Here is a 19,418-nt window from a genome sequence, read left to right on the forward strand (position 1 = left end):
CACACACACACACACACACACACACACACACACACTATGTGGCCTCACAAGCTGCTACATGCACTAACCCGAATGAATACATGCCACTTGAGCTCCTGTCATTGTGTGGTTAGCTTACAGGAATCCATCCCTGACATGCCACCTTTCAAAATAGTGACTTCACCCTGGATTGGGTGTCACAGACGGCACAAACAGATCATTACCTGAAGATCAAAACATTCTCACAGCAGCACAAACATGTGTAACCTAAATGAAGGAGCAGATCGAGAAGCACTATGCACAAACAATAATGTTTCTCGTCACAGTGAAAAATAAATATCAGCAACAGTGTGATGTCATCGTCAGTTTCCAGGTTTATGAGGATGTTCTTTTTTTTCCATTTGTCTATCTGATGATGATGTTGAATAAGCAGTGAAAACAGTGATTTGGTTTGATAACAGGAAGTAAAAGGACCAATTATGTAAAGATGGGTTGTTGAGTTCAATATAACTGTCAGGTGAACCTGAGTGGGAGGAGAATGGGGAGCTGCACTAAAGGAACATGAAATGCAAAGTTCAGAAGTATCTTTAGTGGGTCTCACCTGTCTTCTTTGTTGCCATGGTTTCCTCTGAATCACATCAAAAAACTAACTACAACTTTCCCAGAGTATTTCAAAACTTCAGTGTTTTCAGTCAAAAAGGAGAATGAATCACAATGAGTACTCTTCTAGAGGTGACACCACTCTGTTCGCACTGACAGGAAGCATCAACTGTTTGTTGAGAGAGAAACGAAATACACCAGGTTTCTATGGGGGCTGTAAAGTTGGCACAGGGTGCATCTTACCTTTTATCTGTTTAAATGTTACACTCCCAAGGGTGGAGCTGTTTTTTGTGTTATTAAGATGCAGATGTTTTTTTATAGGAAGTGAAAGTTCAGGCTGCAGCAACTAATACCGACGTACTGTATACATGCAGGCACCGCAGCTTTACACACATAGGAAACATGCGCCGCCTGGTTGTCTGAGGTAAAACAGTCCCAAGGTGTGTGCCAGATCACCTTTCACAGGTGAGACAAGTAATAAAACTGCTCTTAATTGTGTTTTCAGGAAACATCAACACTCAATTTGTGTAATATTATATTGCAGGAGCGATGAACGTTTTATGATCGTGGCTTTATTTATTATAATGACTTTAACGCACGCGATGTGTAGATGATTCTCCAAATCATTTGGAATCCGTTAACTCCTCCTTCCTGGGTAGGTCCTGAGGTGAGCCGGGTATAAACTCAGCTCACACACAGGTGTTGTTGAGAAAGGCTGCAGCACTCGGGCAGGTGTGATGGAGCAAACAGACTCCTTTGGATTTAAATCGTCTTGCCGCAGAGAAAGTCCGGAGTTCACGCACAGCCAAAAGGAGACAACAGCATGAAGTTAGAGGTGTTGTGCGGAAGCCACTACGACACGAAACATATGGAGATGTGCAGTTACGCAGAGGGGAGTGTGCGCTCTCCTATGTCCGCTGAGGAGGAGCTGGGGTCGGATGGGGACTGCGTGGTGCACAGCCCTCCTCCACCTGCAACTCCGTGCGCCGTCACCAAATCAAAGCCGTACATACGGAGACCCAAACCTCCGTTCTCTTACATCGCTCTCATCGCCATGGCAATCCGGGACTCCCCCCCCGGACGTCTGACTCTGGCGGAAATAAACGAGTACCTGATGACAAAGTTCCCATTCTTCAGAGGCAGCTACACCGGCTGGAGGAACTCGGTTCGGCACAACTTGTCTCTAAACGACTGCTTTTTAAAGGTGCTTCGGGACCCGTCCAGACCTTGGGGGAAGGACAATTATTGGATGCTCAATCCTCAAAGCGAGTACACCTTCGCTGATGGGGTGTTCCGGCGCAGGAGAAAGCGCATAGATAAAAAGGAGAGTGCAGAGGAGCTTCAGATCGCTCAGCCGCTTGAGCCCGAACCCGCCACAAAGACTGATTCAAGTGTCAAGTTTACGAGTTCGTTTACTATAGAGAGCATCCTCAGCAGGCCGTTTAAGAGGGACTTAGGCAAAGATTCTTTACGGCTACACCATACCTACACCTGGCCAAGCTACACTGATCTTATGATGCCACATTCAAATACACCTGCTGCCTCTTTTGCATACGCCAAGTCACGCAGCCTCGTGGATTCCTTTGCTGCGCATGTGTCAAACCAGTATGACGCTGCACTGCATACACAAACACTAAGTTATCAGAAATAAATCCGGGCTTTTTTTTTTCGATTTAAAATCATCAACGTGCACTGATGATGGACAGTGGAGGGAGGACATCATTATGATGGCAAGGTGTTACACTTTCTTATTATTGTACCTTTGATTTATCCAATCAAAGAACCATACAGATGTTTTATTCACACGTGTTTTTTTTTTTTTGTCAAGTGTCATTAAGCTGACTATTAACATTATTTACTTTGTTGTTTGTCTCAGAAAACGTTGTAAAATATGCACTTTGACTGTTTTTTTCATATCTCTCTCAAAAATATGCTCTTTACAAAGAATTACAAAATAAAACACTTCATGGTCTGCATGTTCTTTTGTTATTCTCTATATATTAATATATATATATATATATATATATATATATATATATATATTTATTAAAAAGGAGCCAGTGGTCCTTGTGGAGTCAGGTAAGGTCTGACACCTGTTGGAGACATGTGCACCTGTCAGGTACCAACGCTCTGCAAGCGATCGAACTAACACAAGAGGCTGACAGTGTCCCTTTTCTATACGTCAAAGCCTTTTGTAAATAACTTTAAAAATGCGCCATTGTGTTGTTCAGCTATTAAGAATAAAATATGTTTCTTTAGATGATGAGGACGAAGAGGCTCATCTCTGGTTTCTACTACAAGAAAAAACAATGCCACGGTCAGGGCAGCAGTAGTGGTAATAATAACTACAAATAATAATTAATAATGATAAAAATAAAAACAAATAATAATAATAATAAATATTAGTAAAAATAATACTACAGGTTCTAGAACGTATCATGTAAAAAGAAAGTTCCATCTAAGTGTTTACATTCCAGTGTTCATGATCCTCGTTGCCATAGTATTTGTTTTCTTGCTCTTCATGTAGATGTCGCCTCGGTCACCACACATGCGCAGGAAAGGCTTTGTACAAATGGTGCATCCTGAGCGAAGTCGACCCGAATCCACAATAGGAAGAAATGTCTTCCAAGTAGGCCCATTCTTCTGCGAGAAAGTAAATTTCCTTTAAACCAGCTGTGCTTCCTGCGCGCAGCGGGGTTACAGGTTTGATGTGTCTGATATCTCAGCTAGATTGTGTTTGAACTTTGCTGGTGCATGGGAAATTCTTCCATGTCACGTGCTTGCTTAGTGACTTGCTCTGTAACGCAACATACATGCGTAAAACTCCGTGCGTAAAGTACAGAAAGTGGCATTTACAGCTGGAAACGATGCAATTTAAAAGAAAATATTTAATCAACTGAATCTTACTTTGCCCTTATTTAGAGTTTAATCAAGTCTTTTCTCCGGGGATGAAATCCAGACTACCAGAGGTAAACTGATACTTGTGCGCTGTGTGTGGCACGTTGGCACGCTCAGATGGAAAAAAGCATGCTTCCTCTCATGTCAAAGTACTAATCCTGAACAGATCTCAAATGAACATAACAAGTTCCATTCTCCCTATACACCTTAATAAAACCAGGCACTAAGAGGACAAATGCGTTTTGTTTAATTTTTTCTTAATTTTGTCGGTTCCCTCCTAATCGTTCTGAAAGATTTCCTTATCCAATATTTGTGTGACAAACGCATTCCGAGGTGTTTTTGAAAGGGGGTCGTGGGAGGAGATTTGTCTTCCTCTGCTGCGCCGTGTCCGGCTTCTAGTCTGGCTCGTGGCCAGATGGGGAGGGAGTAGTTCCTGGCGATTTCTTGGAGGGATTTGGGGGGGGGGGGGAAGAGGGGCAGAAAGATTTAACAATTGATAGGTAGTCGGGTTGTGTTTGACCGGGTGGATATGCGCGAGCAAAGTCGAGGAGCTTACTTTCCCCTCTGTTATGGGGTTATTCCCAGCGATGGACACAGGGAGGAAGGAGGAACAGCGGCTGGTGTTTCTTGATTTTCACGCTCATAAACGTGCAGAGCATCGCAGAGGGACACTAGCCTTTGAATTGTAGCATAAGAGAACCGTTAATAAGGTTTGAATTAAAGGAATGGTTGGCTGCTCGTATGTTTATTGACGCAAGACAGTGAAGGGGACTAAATAGAGGCGCAACCATGACGACGGAGAGCTCCAAGCAACATTTGGATTCACCTTATCCTCTGAGCTCTAGTCCAGCAGCTGCTGCTGTGAACGCAGCGCTGCTGAACGCACAGCCAGGGATGGAGAGCGCGCAGGCTGCATCCACTAAATGGAAAAAGGGAAACTCTGGCTTAAGGCGCCCCGAGAAGCCCCCTTACTCATACATCGCCCTTATTGTGATGGCAATCCAAAGTTCACCGAGCAAAAGACTAACTCTAAGTGAGATCTATCAGTTCCTACAGGCCCGCTTCCCTTTCTTTAGGGGGTCCTACCAGGGCTGGAAAAACTCCGTCAGACACAACCTTTCCCTGAACGAGTGTTTTATTAAGCTGCCGAAAGGTCTCGGTAGACCTGGAAAGGGGCACTACTGGACCATAGATCCTGGTAGTGAGTTTATGTTTGAGGAGGGCTCTTTCCGCCGGAGACCTCGCGGGTTCAGAAGGAAATGTCAAGCTTTGAAACCAATGTACAGGATGATGAACGGTATAGGCTTTGGTGCGTCCATGCTGCCCCAGAACTTCGAGTTCCAGTCTCCACCAGGCTCATTAGCATGTCACAACAGCTACAACATAGACCTGATGGGTAATACAGTGCCAGGAGGCTATGAGGGACTCGGGGGAGGACATCACGTCCCCCACATGTCATCAGGCTCCGGGTCATCATACATGTCCGCGTGTCAAGGGGGCTCTAATGCTGACTATTGCCCAGACAGCAGCAGCAGCCCCCTGCAGACCCCTTTGGACTGTCAGGCTGCTTATGCAAATGCAGCATCACACTGGAGCTCACCTGTGTCTTCATACATCAAACAGCAGACTGTGGCATCCAGCTCTAACACTTCTTCTATGCACGCGGGCATGTCCTCTTACGCTCTGGAGCAAGGCTACCTGCACCACAACGCGCGAGACTCCTCTGAGATATCAGGTAAAGTCTCATTGTGAGCTTGATCTATATTTAAGGATGAGTCCTGTTTAAACACAAGAAATTACATTTGTGATGAATAGTTAACTGTGGTGATGACGTATCAGACAAAACACGAGTGGCTCCTTGCGTAAAACACTGAACTGTATTTATTTATTTCAGGCATCCATTGTAAGACGACTGTTAACAGTTTAATGGTTGTGTTTTAAATAGTCAACTTGTATTGGATGAACAACATAGGAGCAATAATTAAGAGGTTGAACCCAGATGAGTACAAATTAAAAACTCATATTAAAGGGATGTAATTGATCAGATTGCAAACCTTTTCTTCTTGTCGTGAATCATCAGATTGTGTAATCAGTGCATTTTAACATCTGCAACATTTAGCCTCCTGTGTCTTGAATTTCTCATTGCATTGCATCTTACAGCAGGCTTTTTGTAGAGTCCTTCTTAAAAAATAATAGAAGAAATGTTAAATTAAAGGAAGCTTCATACAACAGCAGGACCTTCTTTATAATCAGCTGTAAATTCGTGCTTTTCAACTTGAAGCCTTTAAATGATTTATGTTTTTGGTGGATTTTCCACCATCAAGTTTTAATTGAAACAAAGTTGCCAAGTTAAGCCTGTTTTTTTTTGTTTTTTTTTAGCATGAAGAATATTTTATTTTATTTTTTAAAGATTTGTAGTGAATCATGTATATCTAGACTTTAGATAGGCTGAACCAATCTTTATCTTTAAAATGTCTCCACAATTTATTTGAGCAAGTCTTTGATTAAGTAAACAAAAATAAATAAATAGAATTTGTATGCATACTGTTTATTTACACATGTATTTATAGACTTGTTTTACAATGAGGAAGTAATACATCTTGTTACCAACTTTGCAATATTGCTAGACACAAAAAATATGAACAGTAATATACGTATTTCCTTGCAACCTGGCAACCCAACTCATAAGTTCCTATCCCATAATTTTGATAGAAACTGATTACTGAAATATTGTTGTATTGTTTTCAAAGATCCATGAGAACTAGAAACAATTCAAATGTAGAATGGTACTGAACGGTACCAACACATATTTTAAACTGACAACGCGTAGGCGTTCGAGCCTGTTTTCCATTGGGAGGCCTCTATGAGCAGATGACTGACGTGATGGTTTGACCTGCCGTGTCCTGTTTATTTTTCAGTGGGTCTGTCTCGGTATTCCGGTCACTCTGCTCCTGTGTGTGACAGGAAGGACTTCGTTTTGAACCTCAACGGAATCTCTTCTCTCCATCCCTCCAGCAGCGGAGGATCTTACTATCATCAACTCCACCACCATCACCAGAGCGTCTATCAGGACGTAAAGCCGTGCGTCATGTGAATAAACAAAACCGCAACAAAAAAGAAGGAATTTGCATTTTTTAACCAACAAGTTGAGTTTCTGCAGAATTTTTGGTGATTTAATTTCCTTTCAAATCAGCTTGAAGACGGAAAACTTCCCACACAAAGACCTTTTATTTTAATCAAATAACTCTTAAATATCAGACATTGCTATCTTGGCACTAAATGCTTTCGTTTCATGATTGATTTTCTATGAAGGGAAGAGCAATGTCAACATTTTATAGGTGAAACGTTCCTGAATTCTGTTGTATCCATGCACTAACATTGGTTTTTATGAAATTTTTCAAATTATGCAGAATTCCTGCAGAAAGCCCTTTGAGAAAATTGTTAAGAAAATGAAAATCACAAGTGTTTATTGTCTCTCACAATAAAACAATCGTCTCTTTTCATCAGCACTGCAGCTCTGCTTTCTTTTTTCCAGATTATAATTATTATTATTATAATACAAATACAAGTCCTTCTTTAAAGAGAACATAACATGTCACGAACTTTCGTTATTTTTCCGCCTTCTTGTCCCTTTACAAGTGTTTTGTTTAAATTGTCTAATTTATTAACGACATTTATTTTTGTATTTTTTACCAAAGATACAAAATTCGTTTCTTTCAAATGTGAAGAGTCAGAGACAGTGTCATGGCCTTGAGCGTCATAACGGAGTTCCTTTGGTTCAATGGACGCTGTCTATAATAAACATGACTTTTATTCTTATTTTACTTCCACTCTGAAATGACGCTTCACTGTCTTTCACCATCAGTTCAACGTTTGGATATGAATGTGGAAAAGGGTTCTGGTGTAGTTTTATTTTACACAGATCACTTTTATTTGATTAAAATAAACGTTACAAATATTTTAAATGGAGTCATCGGGAGGGGGGTATTTCTAAACTTATCCTCAGCCTCCTCAGTTTAACATTTAGGTTTACCATCTTACGTATAAATGATCACTACTAGACGAATTACCAGAGAGACAGAAGGAAATCAAAAAGTGTATTTACAAACGCTTTACGACTCTGGGATGGGAACTCTTCATGCTGTATGGTTTTGACGTGACTATACCGCCCCCTCGTGGAGATTCAGTGTTGTAGCTCCGTAATTCTATTGTACTGATGCCCTCTGCTTCTTTGAAAACTACGCAACTCTTCTCTCTACTAAATCGATTAAAACGTAATGTCAAATAGTGAGTCAAACTAGAATACTGAATATAAATTCGTCAGATATTCACATTTGATGCATTGGATTTTTTTTTTTTTTTTTAAAGAGTCTGATTCCAAATATAGTGCAGTCACCTACAAAACGCGACTATAGTATGCTCAACTCAACTGTTTTATTTAACAGGTGCAGACTAATCTGTTAAATATTTGAAAATTAAAGTGATTGAAGAAAGGCCTTTAAACACAGCGTTCTCAGATCACGTTTTTAATCGAGCTGTAATCTGCCTTTCACATCAAGACTTTTCAGTCTTGAATTGTAATCCAGAATCTGATCATTTTATTTGTTTACTATTGAGTTCAAGGCTGCGAGGTAAAGAAGACATTTGTGCAGTAACAGGGTTGCATGTTTATTCATAACAGCATACAAACATATAATGTCAGATCTCACAAATGAGACTGTTGGACAGATTCAAACAACCAGCCTGGTTTAAAAGTGAGCGCAGGCCGGTTTAATGAATGAATAAAAACCTCTATGTCTCTAGTGTATAGCCTATATAATATGTCTAATGGAACGGTCGAGGATCATTCATACATTTCCACTTGTCTGTGAGCCATCTCACATAATTAACATGTTTGTATGTACACTACATGAACAAAGAACAATAAATATGAATAGTAATTGTATTAAATGAAGCAAAGTCAGTGGTTTCAATTGTTACCCTGTGAATATTTGTGTTGCTGCATTGTGACTTCAGAAGTTAGTGTAAACATAAGCACAAATAAGCAAACATAATAAGCACTGGATCAAATGTCTGTCATTAATATTTCTACGATCAAACATTAATTATAATTAAATTGAAAATGTAAACAACAGACAGAGATAATATTACACAAAACAAAAAAAGCATAAAGAAACACAGAATGGTCAAACACTTAATGACTCATCCGAAAGGGAGTGGGAGAGATGAATACATTGACATCAACAAAGACCCACTAGAATATTTCTTTAGTAAGATAGTGATTCTTTCATGATGGCTTGAACACTAAATGTCTTCATTTCAATTGAACAAAGAATCAACTCAAAAGTCAAGAATGCTTTTCTCTGAATCTGGGACATTTTGCAATTAATCTGATTTATGTACAAAAAAAAAATTGAGATTATATTTCCCTTTTTTTTATTCACCTTATAGGTAAATGTCTTTATATGTTCTTGTTTGTTTTGACACCTTTCTACTAATGGCTTTTCTTATTTGTACATGTTATTGTCCCTTATTTCAGTATGATACATTCATGATCTTCTCTCAGATCATTCTCAATGCTGATGAACAAACTTCATCACACAGAGAACGAGATAAAACATTCCAACAAGTCAAAACATGCAACATGACATAATACTGTAGACTTTATAGTGTGATGCTGACTTATATAATCTAATATATGTCAAACTGAGGCACTGATGAAGGGGTGACAGAAAGTTGGATGAGAATGATTATTTTCCATTTCTTTCTGCACAAATATTGTCTATGTTAAATAATAATATTTAAACATTTCAAATATGTTTTATTCTGGCATTAAAAAAAACACTGGCTTTGAAGTGTAACACAATAGTGGCAACATACCATCTATTAATCTTAATGCTTTAGGGGCTCAACAAGAAAATGTATTTCTATTGTATCGTCTATAGTAAGTAATAACAAGAGGAAAAGTGCTACATTGCAGTGCAAAGAAAGCCACTAGCAGCCGCCAACACAGTCTTAATGTGTTTGTTTTTTTTCCACACAAGTCTTGTGTCTGACCAATCAGAGTGAAGGATTTAGGGGACACTACAGGAGGGAGAGTTTGAAACTGCACACAAGTGTATATCACACATACAATCACATTTAGAGGAGACTGACTAGTTTGTGTTCTCAATAGATATTTTTCCCAGAAGATTTCATAAAATAATACACTAACAGGTAAATGCAATTCAAATCTAAAGTAAGGCATCAGTAAACGAAAATGTATGAGTGAAACTTAATAAGTTTACTTAATGATTAAGAAGTATCAGCATAAAAAAGTGCTCCCATAAATAGTTTAAAAGTATAAATAAGTTTGAAGTTAGAAAGTTTTAGTATGAAATTATTTACAAACAATCAGTCCTCCTCATCTTTCAAGTCTTAAGTCAGAATAAGAATTGGAATCTGTTTTATTGGCCAAATATGAGAGCACATTCATGTGAATTTGACTAAACTTGACATGACTCATGTACAGAGAAACAAGTTGACACACTACAGTTAAAACAAAGAAAAGTTAGACAAAGGAAGCACAGACACATAGTACTGAACTGTAAGAATAACAAACCGCTATGGATACAAACACTTAAATGATCAATTTATAAAACATAACACTTATAAGGACACTATAGTACAATGGAGAGTGTGAAGCTGCAGAGAAAAAAGACAGTTAGAGATGTGATTTCTATATAAAAGTGGTAGCTTGTGTAATATTAACATAACTACAGAGTCTGTGAGTTGGCCTTTGGTGTAGCAACAATGAAGTGATTGGTGGGGCCGAGCAGTGGTGCTTTAAGAAGTCGGTAGGCTTCTCTTTTCTCTTTTTTTTATATGTGGCCCATCTAGCAGAGGATAATCTGCCTCTGTTATAAACAGTGACGTGCAAGACTCCTTTTGTATATTTAATGCTTGTGAGCCAGTCAGAGACAGAGTAAGGAGAGTCATGCCTTCACCATCATAGGATGGGACAAAATTGCAGCATATACCACGGATATTATCTATCAATCAATCAATGGTGTGAATCAGAGGGGATTTAGAAGTGGGTGTACCCTATGGAGACTGAAAAATAAGTGGGTATACTCTGTACACCCTGCACTACACCACTGGGGCCAAGGATGATAGGGAAAGAAACTGAGAGTTGCAGTTTAATGTAAATGAGGGACTGTTTGGCACAAAATAAAGCTGACTCAGAATCAGCTTTATTGGCCAGGTATGTTTATACATGCAAGGAATTTTACTTTGGTGAACTGTGCTCTCTAATGTATCACATTAAATATCAACAATTAAACACAAAACACACAGGTACCGGTGACTTCTCATAGGCTGAGGGTCAGTGAACACAGACTAGAGCAGGTACATCATTAGTGAATGGGTTATAATCCATATTTAATACACATTTCCTGCCAAATGAGTACTTTTACTGCTGCTTATTTCAATACATTTAGGTGATTACCTTTGCCCCTTTACCTGCTATTTTCACAGTAATGTGCTATTTTTTATTACTTTTTGTTAACACAAGTACTTCTTCCTTCTCCAACACCTATATGGAGAATAATAGGAGAGACAGCAGTTGTGTTTTGTCTATTGAATGACATCCAAAATAGTTTGTTAAATGCGTTTACACTAACATGCAGGTTGAAAGGTCTCGTACTTTTAAAACATAGTTTCAGTTTTTAGTGTGGCACTATATTTATACAACAGACAGAATGCTGTTGTATCTGTATATTTGTTTAACTACTGGCTGTGTTTCAAGTTCAGTGAAGTAAAGTTGTGGTTTTCTTTATCTGATAGCCTATCTGTGTCTGACATACCTGTCTCTTGATGTGACGACTGACTGTGCTGTTACCTGTATTCTTGATTTAAATTCTTCACTCTACACATTTTGCAAACAATTATATTTCAATATATTTTGCAGTTGGATCAATATGTTTTTAATTTCATGTGACTAATCATGATTTAGATATTGTATACAGGATACAGTCTTCTCTTCTAGCAATGAACTTTTTTATACTTTGCAAGCTACAACAAGCATTAAACTAAAAATGTTATATTTTATTTATTATTTAATTTAAAGTGAGGGACTGTGCGTGACTAGTTTACTCTATTATTCATAAAAATGTTGCTTATGTTGTCCCTTCGGCCTGAGGCAGCTCTGCCTGTCAGACTGAGGGGGGACACGAAGGACTGTAGTACTGTAGTAGACCGCTAGGTGGCAGTAGTGTCTTATTAATAGTATGCTATACCTTCCAGCCTAACACGATTCAACACTGCCACACATATCATGACAAATGTTATAGTGTTTATAAATTAAAACTTTTGCATTTTGGGCAACATCAATATATAGAAAAGAAAAATCCCAAAATAAAGAAACACAACTAAAGGGCCATATGAACAGAGAGGCTATATGTGTTAAAAAAAAAAAAAAACCTTAATAACTGAAGCATCCGTGGAGATTCAGTGTTGTTTTGTGTTCTGATTGTTCATATTGTGTTCAAATATCTCAATTAAGTTACAAATGTATCAATCTATGTTGAAGAAACTGACAGAGAAACTTACATCTTGCTGAACACTAGAGGGCGCCAACATCCTATTTATCTATCAATCAGTCTGTCTGTGTCTGTCTGCCTGTTGTGAGTTTGATTTGATACATTTTTGTAAACATGGCTAGTTATACAAGTCTGAATTAGAGTACACATTGTTTTATTTGAATCAGTCTCTGTACTTACATTATTAAAGTCAATATAGATATAATCTTTCTTATTGTTTTCCATGTCCCATGTCTTTTGTTTTAAGGAAAGTACAACTTACAAATGTGGGGAAACTAGATGTTAAAATTGACATAAACAGACAGTACAATCGACAAAGTTGTAGACCAAAATGACTAGAACAAGTGTGTTCATCTCCCCCCCCCCCCCAAAAAAAAAAAATCTGAATCTGAACAATAATGCAGCCCTGTAATTAGTGGTATACAAAAGTCCATAGCCTAATTGTTCCGCATGTTGTTTCGTTTATTATTTTCACATCCATTCATGTGTGTCGCTGTGGTTCACTCGTGGATACCTTCAATAATGAAGATTTAAGCAGGACTGGGTGGGCAGGCCGCAGTATTAAGTCAAAAGTCCGTCGTGAGTTGAGTAAACAGCTCGGGGCGGTGGAAAAAGTTCATGCCCGGGTCCATGTAAGGAGAAACCAGCCGAGCAGCAGGCCACTGCACGGACGTTTAATTAAGACGACCTGCGGAGGATTACTGCGATATTGGGACTGTAACTTTGCCTCACAGTGACCATTTACAATTTCATGCACAGTCGCCATTGACAGCAGGGCGATACAGAGGCCTCAAGGCTCCGCTTATTGAACCTTTTTTCTGTCTTTGGCCCAAATCTGCGTTCATTTCACATCGGCCTCAAACTGATTAGTTACGTTCGGCTGCCATAAAACGCCGTATGACCTCTCAAGTGACTATTTTTAATATTACATTTAAATTAAAAAGTCTCTCATGATTATTTTATTCCGTTTAAGTTAAAAAATAAATCCCCCAGAGGCCCTCAAAACATCACATCCCACATTCAAACATTATTCTGACAGGTACCTCGTGTAAGGTGTCACGGTCATCCCATTTGCTCCTTTGTCTTTAAATCTTTTTACTTTGAATAAACTCTCACACCTCGCAGCCCAAGCTGTCTTTTAATTCCTGCAGTAATGAGATCTCGCTTCACCGCCCACTGCCAACAATGCGAGGCTCTGATCTTACTGTGATCTGCTAACTAATACAAATGCACCTCTAGGCCTATGTTCAAACTGCGCGTTAAGACACCGTTTGGCTGTTTTGAGTTCATATGAAAGACAAGAAATGAACGTGGAAACCATATGTCATAAATTAAATAAATGAGGCTCATATTCGTAACGACAACCATGTGATTTCTCAGTAATCCCTGTGTACATTTGACTTCTTTAAGATATTTATATTTGATATAATTGATTTAATAAGCATATCTTTGTTATAATTAAAAAAATCTAATTTTGACAGACAATCCATCTGTTTCTTTTTTATTTAGACATCAACAGGTCTGACAGAGGATGTCTTTCTGTAACAAAGTGTGCGGGAATTTGCCCTGCACGCTTTGATTGCGCACATGTGTGAGTTGCTCTGTCACGTCTGAAGTCTTGGCTGGAGTGGACTGGGAGGTACCGACACCTCCTCTTTCTCGTTTTTTTTTTTAAAGCCCCGAGTGTGGCCATCAGTTCTCTGCTCCCTCCGCATGGCCTGCCTCCTCATTGGACAACTCGCGCACTTTTAGGGAGGAGCTCCACCCGCAGCAAAAAGGAGGAAAGAATTTAACTGCGCAAAAGTCCCGTGTGCGGTGACGGATATCCAAAGTTCAGAACTTTTTCAATGTGTGTTTCATAGAGACTTAGACATGGGGACGGCTTAAACGCAGCTGAGATCCAGCACGTTGCACTGTTGTTGATACTTTTCCTCTTTTTCTTCACAAGTGCGCAGTGGAGGAGCTGTGATTTGTGCGCCTCCGAAATCTGAGGTAGGAGAAGTGGAGCTCTCCGTGTGCGTAATTTGGACCTTTTCTTCCTGACAACATGCAGGCTCGCTACTCCGTCTCCAGCCCAAACTCTCTGGGCGTCGTGCCCTACATCAGCAGCGACCCGAGCTACTATCGGGCCGCAGCCGGTGGCGGATACACCGGGATGCCAGCTCCTATGAACATGTACTCTCACGCGGCCCATGACCAATACCCTGCCAGCATGGCGCGCGCGTATGGGCCGTACACCCCTCAACCTCAGCCAAAGGATATGGTGAAACCTCCCTATAGCTACATCGCGCTCATCACCATGGCTATCCAAAACTCGGCTGACAAGAAGGTGACCCTGAATGGGATTTATCAGTTTATCATGGAGAGGTTTCCATTCTACCGAGACAACAAGCAGGGCTGGCAGAACAGCATCAGGCACAATCTGTCCCTAAATGAGTGTTTTGTCAAGGTGCCTCGCGACGATAAAAAACCCGGTAAAGGCAGCTACTGGACCCTGGACCCGGACTCTTACAACATGTTTGAAAACGGGAGCTTCCTGAGGAGGAGGCGGCGGTTCAAGAAGAAGGACGTGGTGAAGGAGAAAGATGATCGACTGCAGAAGGATGTCGCGCCGCCGAGGCAGCAAGGAGGCCGGGAGCAGGAGCAGTCGGTGCAGGGCTCCAAGCCCGTGAGGATCCAGGATATTAAGACTGAGAATGGGACAGTCACGCCTCCGCAGGCCGACTCTCCCTCTCTGAGTACCGTGCCCAAAATCGAGAGCCCGGACAGCAGCAGCAGCATGTCCAGTGGGAGTCCTCACAGCATCCCATCCAACAGATCCATCGGGTTGGACAGCTCTGAGCACCACCATCACCACGGCCAGGCCTCTACGCAGGGCTTCAGCGTGGATAACATCATGACCTCCCTTCGGGGGTCCCCACAAGAGGCCACAGAGCTTTCCTCCGGCCTCAGCGCCTCCAGAACAGGTATAACCCCGTCTTTGTCCTTAAACTATTCTCCAAGTCAGCCAGTCTATAGTTCCCCTTGTACCCAAAACTCCATCTCCACTACCTCCAACGCCACCTATCATTGCAACATGCAAGCCATGAGCTTGTACGCCGGGGACAGGTCGAGCCACCTAGCACCGAGCACCACCGTGGACGAAACGTTGCCAGATTACTCTGTCACCACCACCTCGTCCTCCCTGAGCCACGCGAACCTAAACTCTGCGCAGGAGGGCCACCATTCCCACCAAGGGAGGCTGACCTCATGGTACCTCAACCAGGCCGGAGACCTGGGCCATCTAGGCGCGGCGTACCCCACCGCTCAGCAGCAGAACTTCCATTCAGTCCGAGAGATGTTTGAATCCCAGAGAATCGGCTTGAATAACTCGCCGGTGAATGGGAATAACAGCTGTCAGATGTCATTCCCACCGAGCCAATCCATCTATCGCACTTCTGGAGCTTTCGTATACGACTGCAGCAAGTTCTGACCATAACAACAACCAAAAACAGGCTCAGTATTCTCCTCACGGTGTTTGAACTCTTTTAGTCAAATCAAACATTTCCCCACATGGACTTAATGAGACCGAAAAGACAAACAGAAAAGACTTGATCTCGTTTTTGTCTAAACAACAGTGTTACTGCAAATAACACGTAAGTCTCTCTTCGCTTTTGTGCCTTTATTATATGATATGTTAAAGTAATGCCAGTTTCCATGGACGTGTAAATTGCATATAGTAATTTATTTCTAAAAATAAAAATGTAGCCGGATATTATGGACCAAACACCAAAAAAAGTGTTTTTAAAAAATGGAATTGCCTTTTGTGTCCAAAATAATTTGTTCCATTATAAAAGAAGAAAAAAAAAGGAACGTGTATATCGCCGTACTATTTCAAAGATTCTTCCTTTGTTGAAAAGTATTTTGAAGGATTTGTTTGTTTGTTTAATAAATTGTCATTTTTTTGAGTTTAAACTTACGTCTCGTTTCTTGCAGACTTCAATTCTGGCTCGTGATATTTCACATTAAGATTTTGTTTTTCTATCTGCTCTCACCCTCTGGCATGTTTTTTTTTTATATTGAGTGCGTTCAGCACAACATGCGTAAAAAGTTAAATACACTTAAACTGCAGGCATCCTAATCTTCAACACCTTGACTCTAATAATAAGAAAAATAATATATACCCCAATATAATACAATATTGCCCAATAATTCTCCTCTCCTTCCCATCAAGACAATTTAGAGGACACATGAAAACAATTATAAAGCAAAAAAGCTAATTTGTTTACAATTGCTTGGCACGTTACGTATTTATTTCAAAGCTTTTTACCTTCTTATGTTATTTTCTGCCTGTATTTTTATAGTCTCATTAGAAAGGCTGTTGGGTTTATACGAGCTGGTGTTGACCTGAGGCCTGCAGACCTGGGAGCCAGCCTGCACACAGCAGCAGCACTACTTTGTTTTGGATCGTGTTGTGTGTTTACTGGCGCATTCCTCTGCTTACTTAATATCATACCACACATGCCAAAGATAGTGTTGTTGTCACTTTACTTCTGATGATTGAATCATCACAAGTCTGACATGACGCTGACGTGAATGAAGACAACTAGCGTCACCTTTTGTTTTTATTAAACGTACCTCAGTAGTTGTTCAGAGTGTGTGTGAAGTGAACTCAACATGCTTGACATGTCAGATCGATGATTTATTGTTATCCTATGTAGTGTTGTTTTCATTCATCCTCACAGTTACATCAATTCATTACAATGATTCTCTGTAATCACGGTAAATACAAACTCAAATATTACTTCAGTCATAAAATAGAGAAACGCAATTCTTTATTTTTTTATGTGAATCATAGAAAATCTTTCCATTCACTGTAAACGCAAAAGCACGACTTTCTTTCTTGACAATCAAAGTAGAGTATTATTTGGATTTAATTTGCATTGCATTTTATTTTATTTTAAGGATTTCAAATATTAATTTAGCAAATCTAGTTCAAGTTCTATTTTATTTTGTTAATATATAGGCTACTACAATTAAAAATATGTAATAATAGTTATTGCTCTGTCAGACTTGCGTAAGACGTGCGGAAAATGACGCATGGCGAGAGTCCGTAAAAAAGGCAAAAGAAATTAAGTATGTATAGGCAAAAATAAGGCTTTATGAGAACATTATTATGTGGTGTAAACATGAAGTGCTTTAGAATATGGCTTAAAAAACATGTAATAGTAAATAAAACAATATCTTTAGGAATTCCAACACATACATTTGCATTTGCAAAGCAAGCTGTTGAATTTGTTGTTTTTATACTTTTGCATACCGAATTTCCTCCAGAAGGAGAGTGGAAGACAACACATCAGGCTGTGGCACATGTTGGCATACACAAAATTAAGAACCCGCAGCGAGAATTAGCACAAGTCGTTATTTGAACTAAAATATGAAGTTATTTTTTGTTGTTACAAAATCAAATGTGATTAAACTAGGCTTTTCGGCGATTTCACAAGAAAGACAGCAGCAATACTACAACACATCATATCAGAACTCGAGTAGCTGCAGGTCATGTGTTGTGTAATAGTGAAACAAGAACAAACAGTGAAGAGCAGAGCATATTTCAATTGTTCACTGTAGCCACAATGAAATGCTGCGTCTCTAAACTCCCCGATTGCACCGATTGCTCATAAAAGTCATTAGATACTTTCCCAAGTTTGGGGCCTAATAAACAAACGTCGTGTTAGCCGAAAGATTGATGGCGCCCTCACAGAAACGAGCAGGTCAGGAAGGAATAAAATTCAATCAGAGACGTGGAATCGTTTTTCATGAGACGGAAAAGGCAGAGAGGGAGAAGGAGGTCAATGAGGAGGATGTCGGCCGCCAGAGCACCCTCAACAATGTAACAGGACATAGCATACCCACACGTGCGCGCGGCCACACACACACACGCGCACACACACACACACACACATATGGAGACAGTAGAGCCTATCTTGGTGTGTTTGATTTGAGTTCATTTAAATTGTAAAAAAAAGAAAAGAAAAGAATATCGCCAAAGACAAGCAGTAAACGGTTGAAATGTTAGATAACAACTTGTACTTTTGGAGCTGAAAGTGAACAGATATTGTAATTAGCTCTGAGTTTCCTATGTGGGGCTCGACAGGGGCTGTCATCTTGTCCCGAGGGCTCCCACAGCAGCATAAGTACAAACTTAATTTGATTTTAATTTCCTTTCCAAGAGGCAATATTAGTGTCTATTTTCAGATATGTCCTGAACACTGTATATATATATTTTTTTTTTTTACACAAAACAACAGCAACCCAGATTAGATATTGCTTGTGGTTGCATGTCAGTAAACAGGGGCGTCATGTGTGTTTGGGGCTTCTAGGGACCCCTGTTTTTAGATTGTGTGAAACATACCGCCACATTCCTTAAAAAGCCCAACTTCCATAGTTTCTACGGGTGAAGTAAAAAAGACAAAGGCGTCTGTAGCCTCAGCATTTTATATATTACAAAACTGTATCTGTGATTTCATTTTTTGTTACCAAATGTGTGTTTAAAAGCAGAACGTTAAGTTCATGCCGTTCTTTTTGGCGACCATTGAAACAATATTTTAGAAAAACGTGGCAAAAGTTACACACCAGTAGGCCTATTAAATAAATAATGATCAAAGCAATTATGTGTATCATATATTAAAGTGTGTTTTTGACACTCTTGGGTGCAAGTGAGGCCTGATATTGGCCGGTGTTGAGAGGTCAGGTCAAAGTTCAAGAAATTAGATATAGATATAGGCCTACACTATGGCTCCGTCGTCACACAATTGTTATTAAACGATGCATCAAAACTAAAGTTCAGGTCAAATAAATGAATTATGTTCAATTTAAATTCAAACAATGCAAACAAGTGACGTATATTCTGATTAAATTAGGATGATGTTCAGACGTAAAACTGATCACTTTGCATTTTTAGTAAAACAAACAAAAGAAAAAAATCCACTACACCAATAGCCTACATCGTTCCTTACTTTCAAATGCTGTATTTTTTTTTTGAAGAAGTTCATCAGACTTATGGATCGTTATTCAAATATGTAGGAGTAGACTACATATTCCAGTGTGTTATAAACAGTGTGCCTTTAATAGCCTATACTGAAAAGAAAAAAAAACCTTTCACTGTTTGCAGTTTTTTTTTTGTAAATCTAGGAACCGATTGTCATTCCATCGACACTGGATGTAAATGGCGCCAGCTTTGAGTAAAACGCAGTGCAGTGATGCCAAAGCTCCCCAGGAAATATCTCGTTCTTGTTCCAGCCTCGTGCAGACTGTGTGCACCTGTGTGTCTGCAGTGTCCAGCTCAGCTCAGGATGGAAAAAGTTTCAACTCTCTGTCAGTGTA

At 39.8% G+C, this 19,418-nt stretch overlaps 3 protein-coding genes across 3 annotated transcripts; all 3 read left to right on the forward strand.

Moving 5' to 3' along the window:
* The first annotated feature begins 1,260 nt into the window (after nucleotides 1-1,260).
* On the forward strand, nucleotides 1,261-2,551 carry foxq1a (forkhead box Q1a). The gene has a single exon (XM_020637996.3). It carries the CDS (start codon nucleotides 1,403-1,405, stop codon nucleotides 2,228-2,230), a length of 828 nt encoding a protein of 275 aa, XP_020493652.1. The 5' UTR covers nucleotides 1,261-1,402; the 3' UTR covers nucleotides 2,231-2,551.
* Nucleotides 2,552-3,948: 1,397 nt separating this feature from the next.
* foxf2a (forkhead box F2a) lies at nucleotides 3,949-6,986 on the forward strand. The gene is made up of 2 exons (XM_020637463.3): nucleotides 3,949-5,212; nucleotides 6,396-6,986. Exons 1-2 carry the CDS (start codon nucleotides 4,267-4,269, stop codon nucleotides 6,569-6,571), a joined length of 1,122 nt encoding a protein of 373 aa, XP_020493119.1. The 5' UTR covers nucleotides 3,949-4,266; the 3' UTR covers nucleotides 6,572-6,986.
* A 6,815-nt stretch (nucleotides 6,987-13,801) lies between these two features.
* On the forward strand, nucleotides 13,802-16,010 carry foxc1a (forkhead box C1a). The gene has a single exon (XM_020637166.3). It carries the CDS (start codon nucleotides 14,104-14,106, stop codon nucleotides 15,526-15,528), a length of 1,425 nt encoding a protein of 474 aa, XP_020492822.1. The 5' UTR covers nucleotides 13,802-14,103; the 3' UTR covers nucleotides 15,529-16,010.
* Nucleotides 16,011-19,418: the final 3,408 nt, after the last annotated feature.

This window comes from Labrus bergylta, chromosome 4 (assembly GCF_963930695.1).
Source record: "Labrus bergylta chromosome 4, fLabBer1.1, whole genome shotgun sequence".
NCBI classification, from domain to species: Eukaryota; Metazoa; Chordata; class Actinopteri; order Labriformes; family Labridae; genus Labrus; species Labrus bergylta.

What these genes read in the sequence shown, in the direction of transcription:
- foxq1a (XM_020637996.3), top strand. Translation starts at nt 1,403, where the DNA reads ATGAAGTTAGAGGTGTTGTGCGGAAGCCACTACGACACGAAACATATG.
- foxf2a (XM_020637463.3), top strand. Translation starts at nt 4,267, where the DNA reads ATGACGACGGAGAGCTCCAAGCAACATTTGGATTCACCTTATCCTCTG. An exon ending in AGACTCCTCTGAGATATCAG is followed by an intron (nt 5,213 to 6,395) that starts GTAAAGTCTCAT and finishes TTTATTTTTCAG; the next exon opens with TGGGTCTGTCTCGGTATTCC.
- foxc1a (XM_020637166.3), top strand. Translation starts at nt 14,104, where the DNA reads ATGCAGGCTCGCTACTCCGTCTCCAGCCCAAACTCTCTGGGCGTCGTG.